Source organism: Mytilus trossulus, chromosome 1, assembly GCF_036588685.1.
Source record: "Mytilus trossulus isolate FHL-02 chromosome 1, PNRI_Mtr1.1.1.hap1, whole genome shotgun sequence".
NCBI classification, from domain to species: domain Eukaryota; kingdom Metazoa; phylum Mollusca; class Bivalvia; order Mytilida; family Mytilidae; genus Mytilus; species Mytilus trossulus.
In genome coordinates this window covers 78,374,884-78,393,510 of record NC_086373.1, presented here as the reverse complement: position 1 = coordinate 78,393,510, position 18,627 = coordinate 78,374,884, and the positions used below count along the sequence as shown (strand labels likewise).

The 18,627-nt window shown below is 34.4% G+C and overlaps 1 protein-coding gene across 1 annotated transcript; it reads right to left on the bottom strand.

Annotated features, from left to right (window-relative positions):
- Window positions 1-2,380: 2,380 nt before the first annotated feature.
- On the bottom strand, window positions 2,381-16,818 carry LOC134695318 (transcriptional regulator ATRX-like). Its single transcript, XM_063556578.1, has 5 exons — window positions 16,773-16,818; window positions 14,429-14,471; window positions 8,530-12,678; window positions 6,793-7,353; window positions 2,381-4,633 (listed from the first exon to the last, which is right to left on the bottom strand). Exons 3-4 carry the CDS (start codon window positions 12,676-12,678, stop codon window positions 6,847-6,849), a joined length of 4,656 nt encoding a protein of 1,551 aa, XP_063412648.1. The 5' UTR covers window positions 14,429-14,471; window positions 16,773-16,818; the 3' UTR covers window positions 2,381-4,633; window positions 6,793-6,846.
- Window positions 16,819-18,627: the final 1,809 nt, after the last annotated feature.

Here is an 18,627-nt window from a genome sequence, read left to right as displayed (position 1 = left end):
TGTTTATGAATGACAGACTATATGTCTAAGATCGTCTAAGTATCTGTATTTATCCACTTTCATTGACGAATGACAGACTATATCAGAGTAGCTGTATTGATCCACTCTTGTTGATGAATAACAGACGATATGTCAGAGTATCTGTACTGATCCACTCTTGTTGACGAATGACAGACTATATCAGAGTAGCTGTACTGATCCAATATTGTTGATGAATAACAGAGGGTATGTCAGAGTATCTGTTTCGATCCAATCTTGTTGATGAATGACAGAGGGTATGTCAGAGTATCTGTATTTATCCACTTTCATTGACGAATGGCAGACGATATGTTAGAGTATCTGTATTGATCCACTCTTGTTGATGGACGACAGAGTGTATGTCAGAGTATCTGTATTTATCCACTTTCATTGACGAATGGCAGACTATATCAGAGTAGCTGAACTGATCCACTCTTGATGATGAATAACAGATGATATGTCAGAGTATCTGTACTGATCCACTATTGTTTATGAATGACAGACTATATGTCTAAGTATCTGTATTTATCCACTTTCATTGACGAATGGCAGACTATATCAGAGTAGCTGTACTGATCCACTCTTGTTGATGAATGACAGAGGGTATGTCAGAGTATCTGAATTTATCCACTTTCATTGACGAATGGCAGACGATATGTCAGAGTATATGAATTGATCCACTCTTGTTGATGAATAACAAACGATATAGCAAAGTATCTGTACTGATCCACTCTCGTTGATGAATCGTTGATGGATGACAAAGGGTATGTCAGAGTATCTGAATTTATCTACTTTCATTGACGAATGGCAGACTATATCAGAGTAGCTGTACTGATCCACTCTTGTTAATGAATGACAGAGGGTATGTCAGAGTATCTGTAATAATCTACTCTTGTTGATGAATGACAGAGGGTATGTCAGAGTATCTGTATTGATCCACTTTCATTGACGAATGACAGAGGGCATGTCAGAGTATCTATATTGATCCACTCTTGATGATGAATAACAGAAGATATGTCAGAGTATCTGTATTGATCCACTCATGTTGATGAATGACAGAGGGTATGTCAGAGTATCTGAATTTATCCACTTTCATTGACGAATGGCAGACGATATGACAGAGTATATCAGAGTAGCTGCATTGATCCACTCTTGTTGATGGATAACAGACGATATTTCAGAGTATCTGTACTGATCTACTCTTGTCGATGGATAACAGACTATATGTTAAAGTATCTGTATTGACAAACAAAAAGAATAACAAAAATCAAAAGCTATCAACAATAAAAGTTACACTTACTAGGAAATTAAATGACTCTAAAAGTAATAAAATTGAGAATGGAAATAAGGAATGTGTCAAAGAGACAACAACACAAACAAAGAGCTGAAAGCAGACAAAGGCCACCGATGAGTCTTTAATACAGTGAGAAAATCTCGCACCCAGAGGTGTGCTTCAGCTGGCCCCTAAACAAAAATTTAAGTTTTGATGTATCGGTTCTTTTTTATGGTGAAACAGCTAATTAATGTTTTTGTCTTATTAATTCCAATTGGCTTCCCTTTGAGCATGTATTGTAGGTCAATGTACAAAAGTCCTAAATTTTCTTATTAGAATTGATATAATTCTATCATGCCATGCTCTATGATAATTTTAACATTGGTAGGCATTATATTTGTCAACATTTTACACATCATATACACTTTGTATAAAGATAATGACAAATATAATGCCTATCCATGTTAAAATTATCATAGAGCGTACAGAAAAGAATGATCTCTTAATGTAAATTTATTCACTACACATGATTCATCTTTCAACTTTATCAGAAATGCATAAATATCTAGAGTTTACCTTCATTTATTTACAATATTGTTGTAATTGACATCCACAATAACCTGCCAAAAGCAATGATTTTCTGAAAGATGCATCAAGCACTCCAAAAATTTCAAAAGAAACTTTTATGCAATGTATAATTAATAAGCTTGATGGAACAAATTAAAGCAAGAATGTGTCCATTCTAGACGAATGCCCCATCTGCACTATCATTTTCTATGTTCAGTGGACCGTGAAAATGGGGGGAAATCACTAATTTTGGCTTTAAAATTAGAAAGATTATATCATAGGGATTATGTGTACCAAGTTTCAAGTTGATTGGACATCAACTTCATCAAAAACTACCTTGACCAAAAACTTTAACCTGAAGTTGGACAGACAGATGGACAGATGGAAGGACAAATGAACCAACAAACCAATGAATAAACTAACACACTGACCAGAAAACATTTCCCTACCCTCTGCTATTAGTTTCCCAGCTACAAAATGTTTTCAATAATAACTTGCAGTAACTAAAAAGATACAACCCAATAGTTTCTGAAACAGATTTAATAAAACAGTCAAAATAAAAAATGCATGTAGTAAAAGATTACACAATAATCTTAACCAGTTGCTCGGAAGGGCGCAGCTTTATACAACTGCAGTGGTCGAACCCTGAACAGTTTGGGGCAGTATGGACACAACATTCAAGCTTGATACAGCTCTGAATTTGGATTGTGATTAAATAGTTGACACTACATATGTTTCTGACACAGAACGAATGTGGTCTAATAAACCTTAAAAAAAATGTTTGGTTTTGAGCAGTTATACACTATGCCGTTGAATATTAATCCCCTCAAAAAGAGTTTGCAACAATAACTACTCATTTCAATACATCATAAAATATTAAAACATAAAATGACATACAGTCATGGTTAAAATAAATATTAATTAAAAGTAACTTCTAACATGTCTAAAATACAACCTTTTCTTAATTTACACCTAATCATTTCTTGACACTCATCATTTCTTAATGTATAACTTTCAAACAGTGTAAGGGAGGTAATCAAACATATATATGTATAACAGTATTCTTTACAAAGGAATTGGCTTACCTCCCTTACACTGCTTAGAAATTGTATTAATTGTCCTTTAACCAGAAAAACAATTGTTTTCCCCCTTTTTTGACCCCAAATTTTTAAACCTTTGGGACCATAACCCCAATCTAAACCTTCTATCTATGGTATAAAACATTGTGGTACAATTTTTAAGCAATTGAAATACTTATACACATGATGATATCCTGAAATTAGAAAAATGCTTGTGTTTGGCCCCTTTTGGGCCCCTAATTCCAAAACAGTGTGAACTATCATCCCCAAAAATCTTTTTGTGGTATTGAACCTTCTTATTAAATATCATAGAGATCCATGCACTTAAACTAAAGTTATTGTCCGGACACCAAATGTGTCTTCAGGCATGCAGACGACAACGACATACCATTTTACGAAAGGCAAAAATCTTTTGCGGTCGTATAAAAACTTTTTAAGTAAGAAAAAAAAAGACAAATAATTAAAAATCACTGTTTGAAGTGAAAGGAATATAAAAAAAAAGTAACTAGTCAGTGAATCACATTCAGAAATATAACAGTTAAAATTGAAGTAACCTCTATCACAGTGAGTATCACTAAATGATTACAGAATCAAACTCTCATACTTATACATAATACAGAGAAAGAATATGTATTAAAATTAATTTGAAATCAAATTTCAAAAAAATTGTTAAGTACTGTAAGCTGATAACATAAATATAATCTAATTGAAATAATGTCAATATCTTAGATCAGCTGTACTCTGATCATGCATTAGAAGCAACATGTTTCCAAAACTTAGTCACCTGGCATCACCTATATATAACTTAAAATATCATTACTTCCAAAAACATTACATTTACCAGACATATGCAACAAATTTTGGATTTTTTTGTAGTCTGATGATCGAATGAAAAGAACATTATTAGCCTCTTTTACATAGTATAAAACAAAAACATTTGAAATGGAGATGATCTTATTGACCTTATGTTTCCCTAACCATTGATTTGATTAAGTGGTTCTTTTTAAATTGACCTTATAACAATCTAAAATTAAGTTTTTGATGATGTCCCTTAAAAAACGCCAAGTGTCTGCTATGTTGCAGTGGGACATCAGGGGCGGATCCAGCCAATTTAAAGGGTGGAAAGCGGGTATTCCAACCTAGGAACAAGGGGGTTCCAACTATATGTCCACATTCAAATGCATAGATTATCCAAAAAAGTTGATCGTCCAAAAAAATGGGGATTTCCAACCCCAGAACCCCCCTCTCTGGATCATGGCAATAATCATGTATGATAAAACTAACTTTCCCTTACACATAATATACAAAAATATAAATAGATATTAATAGTTCATATCATCTTAAAACCAACAAAATTAATTTTCAATTAAAAACTATTCCAAATTAACCTTGATGTTAAAAAACCAATATCATAATTAAGGGTGGAGGCCAATACAATTCTGTTACAAATCTAAATAAAATTATAGGTAGTGACATGGGGTCTTACCCAAATTGTTGCCAAATGGCATTTAAAATAGAGCACCATTAGTTATTTATAACATCAAATATGTGTTCCAGTATGTATACATGTATTCAAATACTATAACAATCTTAACAAACACAAATAATGTTACATTGCTCAGTACACAAGGAGTTCTATTCCCCATTTAGCTGCCTTGCCTGCTTTGTCCACAAGAATGGCTTAGGAAATGGGTATCTACAAAACAGAAATAGCTTAATCACTTATAAGATACATATTTCAATATGTCTAGTTCAAGCAATACCATGATAAAACTTGAAATGTCAAGGCCATAAACATGATGGTGAATTGACACTTCAAATTTGAAAAAAATACTTGCTTGAATGTTATTGTTATAGTACAATGCAAATTTAAATGACAAAACTAAAATTATGCAAAATGTCATGGACCATGATTCAGAGGATGAGCAAGATAATCTCAAAGTAAAATAAGATGTGACAATTATAATTCATCATCATACAAAATATCAATGACTTACTAAATAGCGTTTCCCCTTAATCAAACCAAATCACAAACATTTTAATCATCTAAACTAAAGTCAAAAGTTATCAAAAAAAATCCCTGATATTTATGAAACAAAAGATATTTTTAGAAGTCAGTTTGAAAATTCAATTACCATTTATACTACCCATCTAATATTTTTTTTGTAAATTTAATGAAACATGTAAAACAAGAGGCTGTCACAACGACAGCAAACCGGATTTATTAGCATTTATTAGTGTCCTGGCAATATCACAAGAACCATTACTGATGATTGGTGAAAGTTAAAATTGTCAATATCAAATTTGACCTCTATTTTGTCATCAGTATCAACATATTAAAATTTGAAAAGCTTAGATTGAATGGTTTGTGAGTAAATGCAACAACGTGAATGGAAACACCATTTTACGATCTTTCAAGAACCATAACTCCTGAAAGGTATAAGTCAAAATCGTCATTATTGAACTTGACCTCTATTTTGTCATCAGTAACAACATATTAAAATTTGAAAAGCTTTGGTTGAATGGTTCATGAGAAAATGCACGGACACGACTGGAAACACCATTTTTCAATCTTTCAAGAACCATAACTCCTGAACGGTAAAAGTCAAAATCGTCATTATTGAACTTGACCTCCATTTTGTCACCAGTAACAACATATTAAAATTTGGGAAGCTTTGGTAGAACAGTTCATGCGTAAATGCACGGACACGACTGGAAACGCCATTTTTCAATCTTTCAAGAACCATAACTCCTGAACGGTAAAAGTCAAAATCGTCATTATTGAACTTGACCTCCATTTTGTCACCAGTAACAACATATTAAAATTTGGGAAGATTTGGTAGAACTGTTCATGCGTAAATGCACGGACACGACTTGAAACGCCATTTTTCAATCTTTCAAGAACCATAACTCCTGAACGGTAAAAGTCAAAATGGCCATTATTGAACTTGACCTTCATTTAGTTGTCAGTAACAACATATTAAAATTTGGGAAGCTTTGGTTGAATGGTTCTTGAGTTAATGCACGGACAACATTTGATTGCCGCCAGCCCGACCGACCGCCCGACCTACCGCCCACCCGCCGAGCATCCTCAATTTAATAACCGACATTTTTGTCACAAAAATCCGGTTAAAAATTAAATATAATCAATACTAAACCATTAAGAAAAGTAAATGTTCAAAGTATTTTTCAACTATGTTGTTATTTTTTATATAAAAAAAATAGGAATAAGATAACAAATAATCAGCTATTGGATTAAACCCTGGTAAAGCTCAGAAGTACAAGCATAATGTGGGGGAAATATTCAAGTACTGGCCATGGTGCCATTGCAAAGTTTGTTTACATCGATGAGTTAGAGAAGCTAGTCAGTATTCCTGTCCTTCTTGCACAATTTGGGCATTGAGGAAAAAGATTTGTATTTTGGCAATAGACGACTTTATATATGGTCTTTAATGGATAGTTGTCTTATCATGCTTATTGGCAATCATACCAAATCTCCTATCTTTTTTATAAAAATATTCTTGATGCAGTTTTCACTGTTATCAACTTTTTAAAAAGTAGTTTTCTAATCTATAAAAGATGTATAAGATTATCTAAGGCAACAGTAGTTTAACAATCTTGTAAATCTATAAGGGAGAACAAATCAGGGAAGGGGGATACCTAACGTTAACCTGTTTTGGCCCTTTTCAAGGTGTTGTTTATAATAACTGTTATCTGTGATAAATTTTTTAAGCTGTTAACTGTTTTCAACCTATAGCTACTTTGTTAACTGTTATCAGCATTTTTGTATTTGTTGTTAACTGTTTTTGCCAAAATTGAGGTGTTGTTAACCCCCCCCCCCCCATAACTTAATACCTCTGTTAAATCTGGAGCATGGGTTACCATTACATCCTAATCTTCTGTGACTAGTCAACCATTACACAACACATCTATTGAATATTCCCTTGATTGATCGACAACATCAATACCTGTTCCATCCTCCTCATCACATGTCATATCCAAGGTCAGGGCCACCTTTTTAGGTCGACCAGGACCTCTTTTGATTACTCCATGTTGAGTTTTGTTTGATTTACTAGGAAATTGATTGCTTTGTTCAAAGTCATCCTCACTTGTCTGATCTATACTATTATTATTTTTTTTAGGTCTCCCTCGACCACGTTTTAAAACTTCTTCTGATGCAGAATTTTCTACTTGTGAATCATCACCATTAAAACTGGGAATTTTCTTTGGTCTGCCAGTATGCTTCTTCTCAAAATTTGTAGGTCCTCCTCTGCCCTTTTTTTCTGAATAGTATAAATTATTTTTATCTAATGCTTTTTCAGTATATAAAACGTCATATTTTGTTCTACCAGGGCTTCTCTTTTTATGATCTTCACTCTTCTTATTTTCATCATTCTGTGGAATTCTTTCTCCTGACTAAATAAAAGTGCCATTGTTAGTACAGTTACATCCACATTTGCTTTACAAAACAAGAGTGCACATGCTGAAATGTCTCGCTTGCTACACTATTCATGATTTATTTTATAATTGAAATAATGCTTAAAAAACTGCATGCCAAGTATCACTGGCTTATCATGAGTGGTTCTACTTAAACTTAACTAATCATACATGTAACTTTAACATATACACTATGCTATAAAGACAATATACCACGACTGAAAGGGCAGAGTCAAATTATCTCCATGAACTTAATATGTGAATACATGTGAATGCTTGCATAACTGCATACCAAATATCATTGACTTGGTTCCTCTTAAATTGACCTTATAAAAAAACTTTAACATTTAGACTATGTAATCGTTTCAAATTTGATAGACTGAGGGGGCAGGGCCAAATTGTCTGCATGGAAATGTAATAATAAAAATCAACATTTCAGAAGCAATAACTCCAAAACATGATCTGTCAAAAATACTAGTTTTCAAAATTCCAATAGGGAACATACTTTATATAATTGTTTAGATAAACCAATTTTTCAAGACGTTTCGGCCAATGGCCTTCTTCAGTTCTTTATTTTTCCTCTAAACTACATGGCTGACATTACATTCAATCATTGATAAGATGTTATAGCTAAATACTAGAGTAAACAGATCTTTTCAAGCTGATTATTTTTACAGGCTATAATTTAACCCCAGCTCTCATGGTTTTCAAAGTAACAGTGAAAAATATTTGAAAATGTATATTCAAGGGCAATAACTAAAAAAAAAACCAGGTTAACAGATTTTTCAGAAATTTTCAGGGATAATAGATATTAACTGCAATATATGGGCATTTGTGCAATTTAGGGATCATTCTTCCATTTATATGTAACCAATTTTCTAAGTATGAATGCAATATATTTGGTATCAATTATTGAGTTAGCACCACAACACAAAAGTTTCCTGACAGGTGGACTTTTCATAATCAAAGAAGCTCAAAAATAAATTAAAACAAACTGTACTATAATTTACTATGAATCTAAAGGAAGGCTTCCGTCTCAGTGCTGTGTGCACATGTCTACAAGGAAATATATCAAATATCAATTGTTAATTTGGGTTGGTTCATATTTTTATATATCAAAACAATTCTACATCCCAATCTAAATATCATACTTACAGAGGTAGATGTTTGACCTCGCTTTCTCATCACAGGGGAATTAGAACTGTTTGAGGGTCTCCCAGGACATTTTCTTACTGAATTTATTTCTTCCATCCCATCAGTGGATTTTGGAGGTAGCCCACGGCTTCTCTTTTTTTGAGGTTCTTCTTCAACCTTATCACTTATTTTTCTAGGTCTCCCACGGCCTTTTTTTACTGATTGTTCTTTTACATTCTTATCACTTATTTCATTGGGTCTTCCTCTACCTTTGTTTACTGACGGTTGGTCTTCCTCCTCTGACATAGATTCACTTTCACTGTCAGATTGTTCTTCTATATCTTCAACATCTTCTGTGTAATCAACCCCCTTTGGAGATCTCCAAAGACTTTTCCACATTGGCTGTACTTTTTCCTCCTCTGAATATTCACTGTCACTGTCAGAACAATCTAGATCTTCAGCATCCCATGTGTAATGATCTTTGTAATTAACAGCTTGCTTTGAAGATCTCACAAGACTTCTCCTTACTGACTGTTCTTCTTCCTTCAAATAAGTTGATTTCAGAGGTCTCTCATGGCTTCTCTTCTTTGGCTGTTCTTCATCTTCTTCGTCCCTTATTCTTTTAGGTCTTCCTCTACTTTTTTTAACTGGGCTTCTCTTTAGCTGTCCTTCATCTTCCTCATCCCTAATTGTTTTAGGTCTCCCTCTGCCTCTTTTTACTGACTGCTCTTCTTCCCCCTCTGATACATTTTCATTTTCAATGTCAGATTGGTCTTCAATACTAATATTAAAATCCTCTGTGTGTTTAATAGTTTGCATTGGAGATCTCCCAAGACTTTTCCTTACTGACTGTAATTTTTCCTCACAGTAAGTAGATTTCAGAGGTCTCCCACAGCTTCTCTTTATTGGCTGTTCTTCATCCTCTTCGTCCCTTATTCTTTTAGGTCTCCCCCTACTTTTTTTGAATGGGCTTCTCTTTGGCTGTCCTTCATCTTCCTCATCCCTTATTTTTTCAGGTCTCCCTCTGCCTTTTTTAACTGACTGTTGGTTTTCCTCCTCTGACATATATTCAGTTTCACTGTCAGATTGATCTTCTATACTGAAATCATCCTCTGTGTAACTAACATCTTGCTTCTCATTTTGATTTTTCTGATGTCGTCCAGGACTTTTTTTCATGGCATGTGATCGATTTTCCTCTTTAGCATTTTTCAGATGTCTCCCAGGACCCTTTCTTACTGAATGTACATCCTTCTCATCATCCCTTAAATTCTTAGGTCTCCCTCTACCCTTTTTTACTGACTGTTCGTCTTCCTCCTCTGATGTACATTCTTCTTCACTTTCAGATTGTTCTTCTGAATCCTTATCATCATAAGTGTAACTAACAACTTGCATTTGAGATCTCCCAAGATTTTTACTTACTGACTGTAATTTTTCCTCCTCTGACATATATTCATTTTCACTGTCAGATTGTTCATCTATATCTTCAGTATCTTCTGTGTAATTAACGACTTGCTTTGGTGATCTCCCAAGACTTTTCCTGTCTGACTGTACAACTTTGTCCCCATGAGTAGATTTCAGAGGTCTACCACGGCTTCTATTTAGTGGTTGTTCTTTGTCCTCTTCATCCCTTATTTTTTCATGTCTCCGTCTTCCTTTTTTTAGTGGCCTTATTTCTTCCTCATCTGACATATATTCATTTTCACTGTCAGATTGTTCATCTATATCTTCAGTATCTTCTTTGTAATTAACAGCTTGCTTTGGAGATCTCCCAAGACTTTTCCTTACTGAAAGTGCTTTTTCCTTGCAGTAAGTAGATTTCAGAGGTCTCCCATGGTTTCTCTTTGGCTGTTCTTCATCTTCCTTATCCCTTATTTTTTCAGGTCTCCCTCTGCCTTTTTTAACTGACTGTTGGTTTTCCTCCTCTGACATATATTCAGTTTCACTGTCAGATTGATCTTCCATACTGAAATCATCCTCTGTGTAACTAACATCTTGCTTCTCATGTGAATTTTTCCGAGGTCGTCCAGAACTTTTTTTCATGTCATGTGATCGATTTTCCTCTTTAGCATTTTGTGGAGGTCTCCCGGGACCCTTTCTTACTGAATGTACATCCTTCTCATCATCCCTATAATTCTTAGGTCTCCCTCTACCTTTTTTCAATGGCTGTTGGTCTTCCTCCTCTGATGTACATTCTTCTTCACTGTCAGATTGTTCATCTCTATCTTCAGTATCTTCTGTGTAATTAACAGCTTGCTTTGGTGATCTCCCAAGACTTTTCCTATCTGACTGTACTACTTTCTCACCATGAATAGATTTCAGAGGTCTCCCACGACTCCTCATTGGCTGTTCTTCATCTTCATCATACCTCATTTTTTTAGGCCTCCCTCTGCCTTTTGTTACTTGCTGTTGGTCTTCCTCATCTGACATATATTCACTTTCATTGTTGGATTCTTCTTCTATATCTTCAACATCTTCTGTGTAATTAACCCCTTGCTTTGGAGATCTCCCAAGACTTTTCCTTACTGACTGCATTTTTCCCTCCCTATAAGTAGATTTCAGATGTCTCTTACGATTTCTTATTGGCTGTACTTCCTGCTCCTTCTCATCCCTTATTTTTTTAGGTCTACCTCTATATTTTTTTACTGGATCATTGTCTTCTTTTTCTGACATATATTCAGTTTCACTGTCAGATTGATCCTCTAAACTGAAATTAACCTCTGTGTAACTGACATCTTGCTTGTCAAATGGATTGTTCTGAGGTTTTCTTACTGAATGTACATCTTTCTCCTCATTCCTTATTTTTTTAGGTCTCCCTCTACCTTTTTTTAATGGCTGTTGGTCTTCTTGCTCTGATGTACATTCTTCTTCACTGTCAGATTGTTCATCTATATCTTCAGTATCTTCTGTGTAATTAACAACTTGCTTTGGTGATCTCCCAAGACTTTTCCTATCTGACTGTACTTCTTTTTCCCCATGAATAGATTTCAGAGGTCTCCCACGGCTTCTCTTTGGCTGTTCTTCATCCTCGTCATCCCTTATTTTTTTAGGCCTCCCTCTGCCTTTTGTTACTTGCTGTTGGTCTTCCTCCTCTGACATATATTCACTTTCATTGGAGGATTCTTCTTCTATATCTTCAACATCTTCTGTGTAATTAACAGCTGGCTTTGGAGATCTCCCAAGACTCTTCCTTACTGACTGCAGTTTTCCCTCCCAATAAGTAGATTTCAGAGGTCTCCCATGGTTTCTCTTTGGCTGTACCTCCTCCTCCTTTTCATTCGTTATTTTCTTAGGTCTCCCTTTACCTTTTGTTACTTGCTGTTGGTCTTCCTCCTCTGACGTGTATTCTTCTTCACTGTCAGATTGTTCTTCTATATCTTTAACATCCTCTTTATAATTAACAGCTGGCTTTGGAGATCTCCCAAGACTTTTCCTTACTGACTGCATTTTTCCCTCCCTATAAGTAGATTTCAGATGTCTCTTACCATTTCTTATTGGCTGTACTTCCTGCTCCTTCTCATCCCTTATTTTTTTAGGTCTACCTCTATATTTTTTTACTGGATCATTGTCTTCTTTTTCTGACATATATTCAGTTTCACTGTCAGATTGATCCTCTAAACTGAAATCATCCTCTGTGTAACTGACATCTTGCTTGTCATATGGATTTTTCTGAGGTTTTCTTACTGAATGTACATCTTTCTCCTCATTCCTTATTTTCTTAGGTCTCCCTCTACCTTTTTTTAATGGCTGTTGGTCTTCCTCCTCTGACGTGTATTCTTCTTCACTGTCGGATTGTTCTTCTATATCTTTAACATCCTCTTTATAATTAACAGCTTGATTTGGAGATCTCCCAAGACTTCTCCTTACTGACTGCACTTTTTCCTCCCTATAAGTAGATTTCAGATGTCTCCCACAATTTCTCTTGGGCTGTTCATCCTCCTTCTCATCCCTTATTTTTTTAGGTCTCCCTTTACCTTTTTTAATCGGCTGCTCTTCTTCATCCAACATATATTCAATTTCACTGGCAGATTGTTCTTCAAAAATATCTTCAACACTGTCTGTGTGACTATCAACAGCCTCGCCAAGACTTGTTTTACTCCCATCATACTTCTTCCCAGAACCTTTAGGTCTTCCGCCTCCTTTCTTAGCAGTGGGTGCTTCCTTATTTTGCATCTGTAATAGATATTTTTATATATTAGTCATTATCAACTCAATTTGAACAACGTCTCAAAATATTCTTCTCAAGCATGCATCTGTTACAAACAATAAAAGGCTGAAATTTTTATTGAAACATTCAAGGACTGTTTGTTCAAATTGTGCAATGAAATACTATAAATTTAATTCAAAAATTATTGCCTGCATCTGTTTTTGCGATTTTGTCATTAAAGACTAAAATGTGATTTTATGTTTGCGATATTGAGAAAAATCCTGTTTATTTCATATTAAAAATGGTGACACAAATTAACCTGACATTGAGCCATCAGTAGATTAAAGATCATCAAAGGTGATAATTGGGCCATAAACATGTCATTTGAAGAAAAAGGTTGCATAAAGATGCTACAGATGTAATTTGAATAATTATAAAATAATATTTGGGAAATAAAAAAACTCCAGCCAATATGAAACTATCATTTATTTCCACGAAAGGATTTTAAGGTGATAAAATTAACACTTAATCATCATCATAAATCAGAATGAAAGTCTAACTTCTGTAGAAAATTAACACTTCATCATCATACATCAGAATGGAAGTCTGACCTCAGTAGAAAATTAAGACTTCATCATCATACATTAAAATGGAAGTCTGACTTCAGTAGTTAGCGGATCCAGAGGAAGGTTCTGGTAGTTGGAACCCCACTTTTTTTTTTAGGGGGGGGGGGGAGGGTGCGATCCATCACAATGTTGGACCCCCCTTTTATCCTAGGTTGGGAACCCCTTTTTAAAAATGGGTGGACTTTTATTTTTCAAAACATATTTTTTGTGAAAATTGAAATGTAACAAGTCGTACAACTTTGGTTATTCAAAGATTCAAAGATTCAAATCATGTCTGAAGATGCCCATGCTACATTTGCTGCTCCACTGTACAATAGTTCCTTTTCTCTAGATCTAAATATACATAATCTGTGTAGACAAACATACAGAGGATCTATCCATGTCTTAATTTGGACAACAAATGTTATATTTCGTAGAACACTTAAATTTAAGGATAAACCCTCTAATTAGTACCCATGAATTAAAGTACTTTCACAGTATTTATTTATTTGCTATTTTTTTACTTTTCACGGACCATATGGTCCGCAAAAAAGTAAAAAATAGCATAAGGACCTAAGAGCTATGGTTCCGCAGCTAAGTATTTACAAGCTTCATGGTAAAGTGGTGTAGTTTTAGCAGTAAATGGAGTTCCTACACTTTATCAATATCAAAGTCAATCATGAAAAGTTTGGAAGCTACAATTTACAAAAGGACATGTTTGAAGCATTGTAAACTTTATAAACAAGGATTTTTATAGTAAGACACCAAGGATTTGTATATTTCACTATACAAATCCTTGAAGACACTAAACAAATCCTTGCTTTATAAAACACAGCATTTTATGACATACGAAGTTGTTTCATCTTGTTTGTGTGTCAAATAATATGGATCGTAATCTATTTTCTATATGCAGACTATCCACACAAAAAAATAATGCTGCATGCCTTTAAAAAATAAATTCAATTTTAAAAAGTGATATGGTCATTGTTGGAGCGACCTACAAATTATGTTTGTAAACAAAGCCATGTGGACGACCCCAAAATGATTTAGTTTAATATTAATCTCCTTTATGAAATACATGAAGCTTCTATTTTCTAAATGCAAATTTATATAAACATATCTGAAGAAATGGGTTTGCATTGAAGTTAATGTGAGATTTCTAATGAATTACCCCTCAAGTTTCGAGTATTCCTTCAAGGAAATATACGTAGGACGAATTACAGTTAACCCGTACCACCGTAAACTCGTACCAACGTTAACTCGTACCACAAAAAAACAACTCGTACCAATGTAAACTCGTACCACTGCTAACTCGTACCAACTTATTTAAATGTATTTGATTGGTGTTTAAATTATGAATATATACTGTTATTTATCTCTATACCTATATAAAATGTATATAATTTTGAAAGTACAATGACCAATGTTCCATGTGTATTAGATGTAGACAATACCTTGGCAAATTTGATTTGTTGTCTCCCTTGAATACACCCTTTTTTAAACTTTTACTGATAACCATTGGAATTAATTTTTAATCATTCCAAATCAGTTACATTAAATAGATTTGAGTACTTTTCTTCTGTTTCCCAAAGGAATTTTATTCACTAAAAGAATAAATTTTGTGTGTTTTAAAAGTTGAAAATTGTTTATGACCAACATGTTAAAAGTATGATTCTCTTTATATATAGTCACGATACTTTGGAAAGTAAATAATCAATTGTTTGCTGTGTCAGTAAGACTTGTGAGCTATTATTATAAAGCCATGGTGTTTATGTTCTTGTTCATATATAGTCTTATATTAGTCTTACAAGAAAATGAATGTTGGTTAAATTGATATATTATATGTTTGTAATGATTGTCATGTTTGTCCTGGTAACAATCCAATATTTTTAGTACCTTTTGTTTTTCTGTCCTAGTAGGACAGTCTTTGCTATTTGCTGCATGTGCACCTTTGCAGTTTATACATTGCACGGTTTGGGAGGGACACTCATTAATGTCATGTCCAAGACCACATTTTCTACAGATAACAGTATTTCTACATTGTTGGTGCATATGACCATATTTCTGACATTTGTAACATTGTATTGGTCTAGGTATATGGTTTGACTTTATACCTTGTAAACCCTATATTTATGAGGGGCCATGATGATGATGATGTATGGGTTTTTCTGTCCGACTATCCTGTTTGGGTATTGCGGACTTTCTACTTAGTGTCTGGTTCTGTTGACCGTTTTGTCTTTACTTTACTTCTAGGTGTGTGATAAGGCGTATCCGGCCGTTCTAGGATCAAAAGAGCTGATGTAACTGCCTCTGGAGATGGCATCACTAGTGGCGATGTGTGAGGTGGTGTTGTCCGGAGCAACTTGGGATCGTCTAGGTCGAATCCCTCGTCATAGTCGATCCGGCATCGCTTGCCTCTGTCTTTGGTTGGCTGGAGGTAGTATTGACGATGGCATGCCTTCCTGGGGTTGTACGGACTGATGACAGTGTCCGTCTTGATGCAAATGCCCTCAGGTTCCCCTTGATACTTTGTGGGTACTATCTCCCTGCTTCCATCTCTAGCTGTTGTGGCTTCTGTTTGTTGGTTCTGGTCTACCTTGGTGGTGTGTGGTAAGACCTCAGCCGATGTCGCAGCAGTGCTTTTGGCCTGCACCCACTGGTTGTAACGCTTGGCGTCCCTTCTTTTGGTGGATGGGGGTTTACTTTTCAGGGCCGGCTTGGCTTTACCGGAGGATACCTCTAGTTCCGTAGCCTTTGTCCACGTTAGCTGTACAGTCACCTGGTCAGTGCTTGCCGAGAACTTCCAGGCAGGTACCTTTCCAGTCAACTTCATGGCTGCTAAAAGAGCATTCAATTCATCAGGTATTTCCATAATGATTGTCCAAAAAGTGAGTGAGTAGTGTTGAGCTGAGATCTGTACGAATACTTCAAACGCGAATGAGGGGCCACACAAACATGCCCCATTTTATGAGGAAAGTGAGCTTTGAGACAACTCATATCAGCTTGTGTTTTGATAATCAGGAATTTCATTTAATAATAAACTTTATTTATTTAATTCCAAGCTGTGAAAGTATATAACAACAATAAAAATGTAATAATCTGATTAAACAAGTTGATTAGTTAATAATCAACCAATAATCACACAATCAAAAGAATGTATTAATTTGATTACACAATCAAAGGAATGTATTAATTTGATCACACAATCAAAGGAATATCATATATTAATTAGCAGGGTATTAAGGTAATGAAGAAATTATATTAGTGTCTTAATTAAAAAAAACGTCTTTTTTTCAAGTTTTCATCACAATCCAGTATAAAACTTCAGTAATTCAACTTCTTTGTATTAAGTTTAGAAAGAAAAAACACCACAAAACATTCATATTTTATAATTTATTTTTAATGGTACGACTTCCCAGTGGTACGACTTTACGTTGGTACGAGTTAACTTTTTTGGTACGAGTTAACATGGTACGAGTTTCCGTTGGTACGAGTTAACTTGCTTCCCGTAGGACTAACCAGTAATGGGGAAGGAAGCGAAGATCGAACATGTTTCTTCTATGTATTTACCTCCTTTAAGTATGAGCACCTCCATATGTGTTATAGAAGTCTCGGGTCCTGAGACTTTTATAACACATATGGAGGCTGAGGTACAACACATGCAAAAGGCACTTAAAGCATTATTTACATTACAAGAACTTGTTTTATTAATAATTGCAATTCCTTAAATAATAGTTGTCTTATTGGCAACCATTCAACATCCCCTTATATTTATCATATGTATATATTACAAATGGTTAACAATTCAAGGCATACAAGTCCACTGGTTTTTTTTTTAGAACAAGTCTTTATTATGAAAATATGGTCTGCATTAGCTCTGGGAATAGTATGCTAAGATACACCTTCTGGGGTCTTGAGATATAAAAAGTTTCAAAAGTTTCCTGATTAGCTGTATCAGGAACTTTCCCTGGCTGCATCAACAATAAAAACATATAGTATATTATTAATATTAATTAATAAATGATTAGATATGTTGATGATATACCTACATAAGAGTTCTCTACACAAAGTAGCTCCAAATGGAAAATTTTGTTATTGGAAGCCACATTTATTATGTGAACCAGTTGAAAAAATATATTTTATAATGATTTGAGTTTATCCTGTATCATCTTGATGGAGTTCTCTACACACAGTAGTTCTATCAAAGATACAGGTTTTTTTTATTTGTTTCGTAGCTAATTTTGCATTTTATATACAGATACATTAGTAGTACACAGTGTTCCTTCAAACTGATTGTGTATCGAATCAAACTGTTATGTAGGAGTATCATTTTTATAGACCACTTTCGAGTAAAAAAAGACTTTGGTTTTAGAAAACATCATTTGTGCGTTTAATGGCATTGTCACATCCTTCCAATGTTGAGCGTGTGGTTGAATATAATTTGATGTTATGTTGCACAAATTATTTGGCTAATCAAATTCTTATAATTGATAATCAGCAGTGATGTCATTAGCTAGGGAATAATGATTATGAACAAACATCATTTTTAGTCTATCCTACATAATGACGATAACAAAGGCACTTAATGAACTTTATTAGTGCAGGGAAACAGGCGATCACCTCTATATGGTAAATGATGTCATAAAGGTGATTAAATGATGAAGTTTTCCAGTGAAGGATATAACTCGAAAGTGGTCTATTGTGAGATCATTCAATGGTCAAAGACCCATAACTGAGGAGTGGCACAAGATTCTTTTTTTTAAATTGAATGGTGTGCTACTTTCACTAATTCAAACAAGTATTTAAATTTCCATTACATTAATCCAAGGGAACTCAATTTAGTATGTTTTACAGCTTCCTTTATTAATCCCAATAATAATGTAAAGTTTGAGGGAAATCAATCAAGGTATACTGAAGTTATGTGAAAAATTGCCATCATTTAGGGGCCTTTTATAGCTGACTATGCTGTATGGGCTTTGATCATTGCTGAAGACCATACTGTGACCTACAGTTGTTAACTTTTGTGTCATTTGGTCTCTTGTAAAGAGTTGTCTCTTTGCAATGAAACCAAATCTTCTTTTTCATAATTTTTTAAATTCAAATGGTTTATTGATTGATTGATTGTTGGTGTTTTAACGCCACTTTTGGGCTATTTCGTGGTGGCCAGTTTTTATTGGTGGAGAAAGCCAAAATGCTGGGAGAAAACCTGTCGCACTGACAAACCTTCTATAAAAAAATTGACAATCCTAGTCATGGCCACGGTTCAAATGGTTTAAAGGAATCCTGTACCTCTAAAACAACAAATACAAAATATTTCAAAATCATAGGGTGCTTTCTTCCATCATTCCTTATGTTGTGTTATTAAGAACA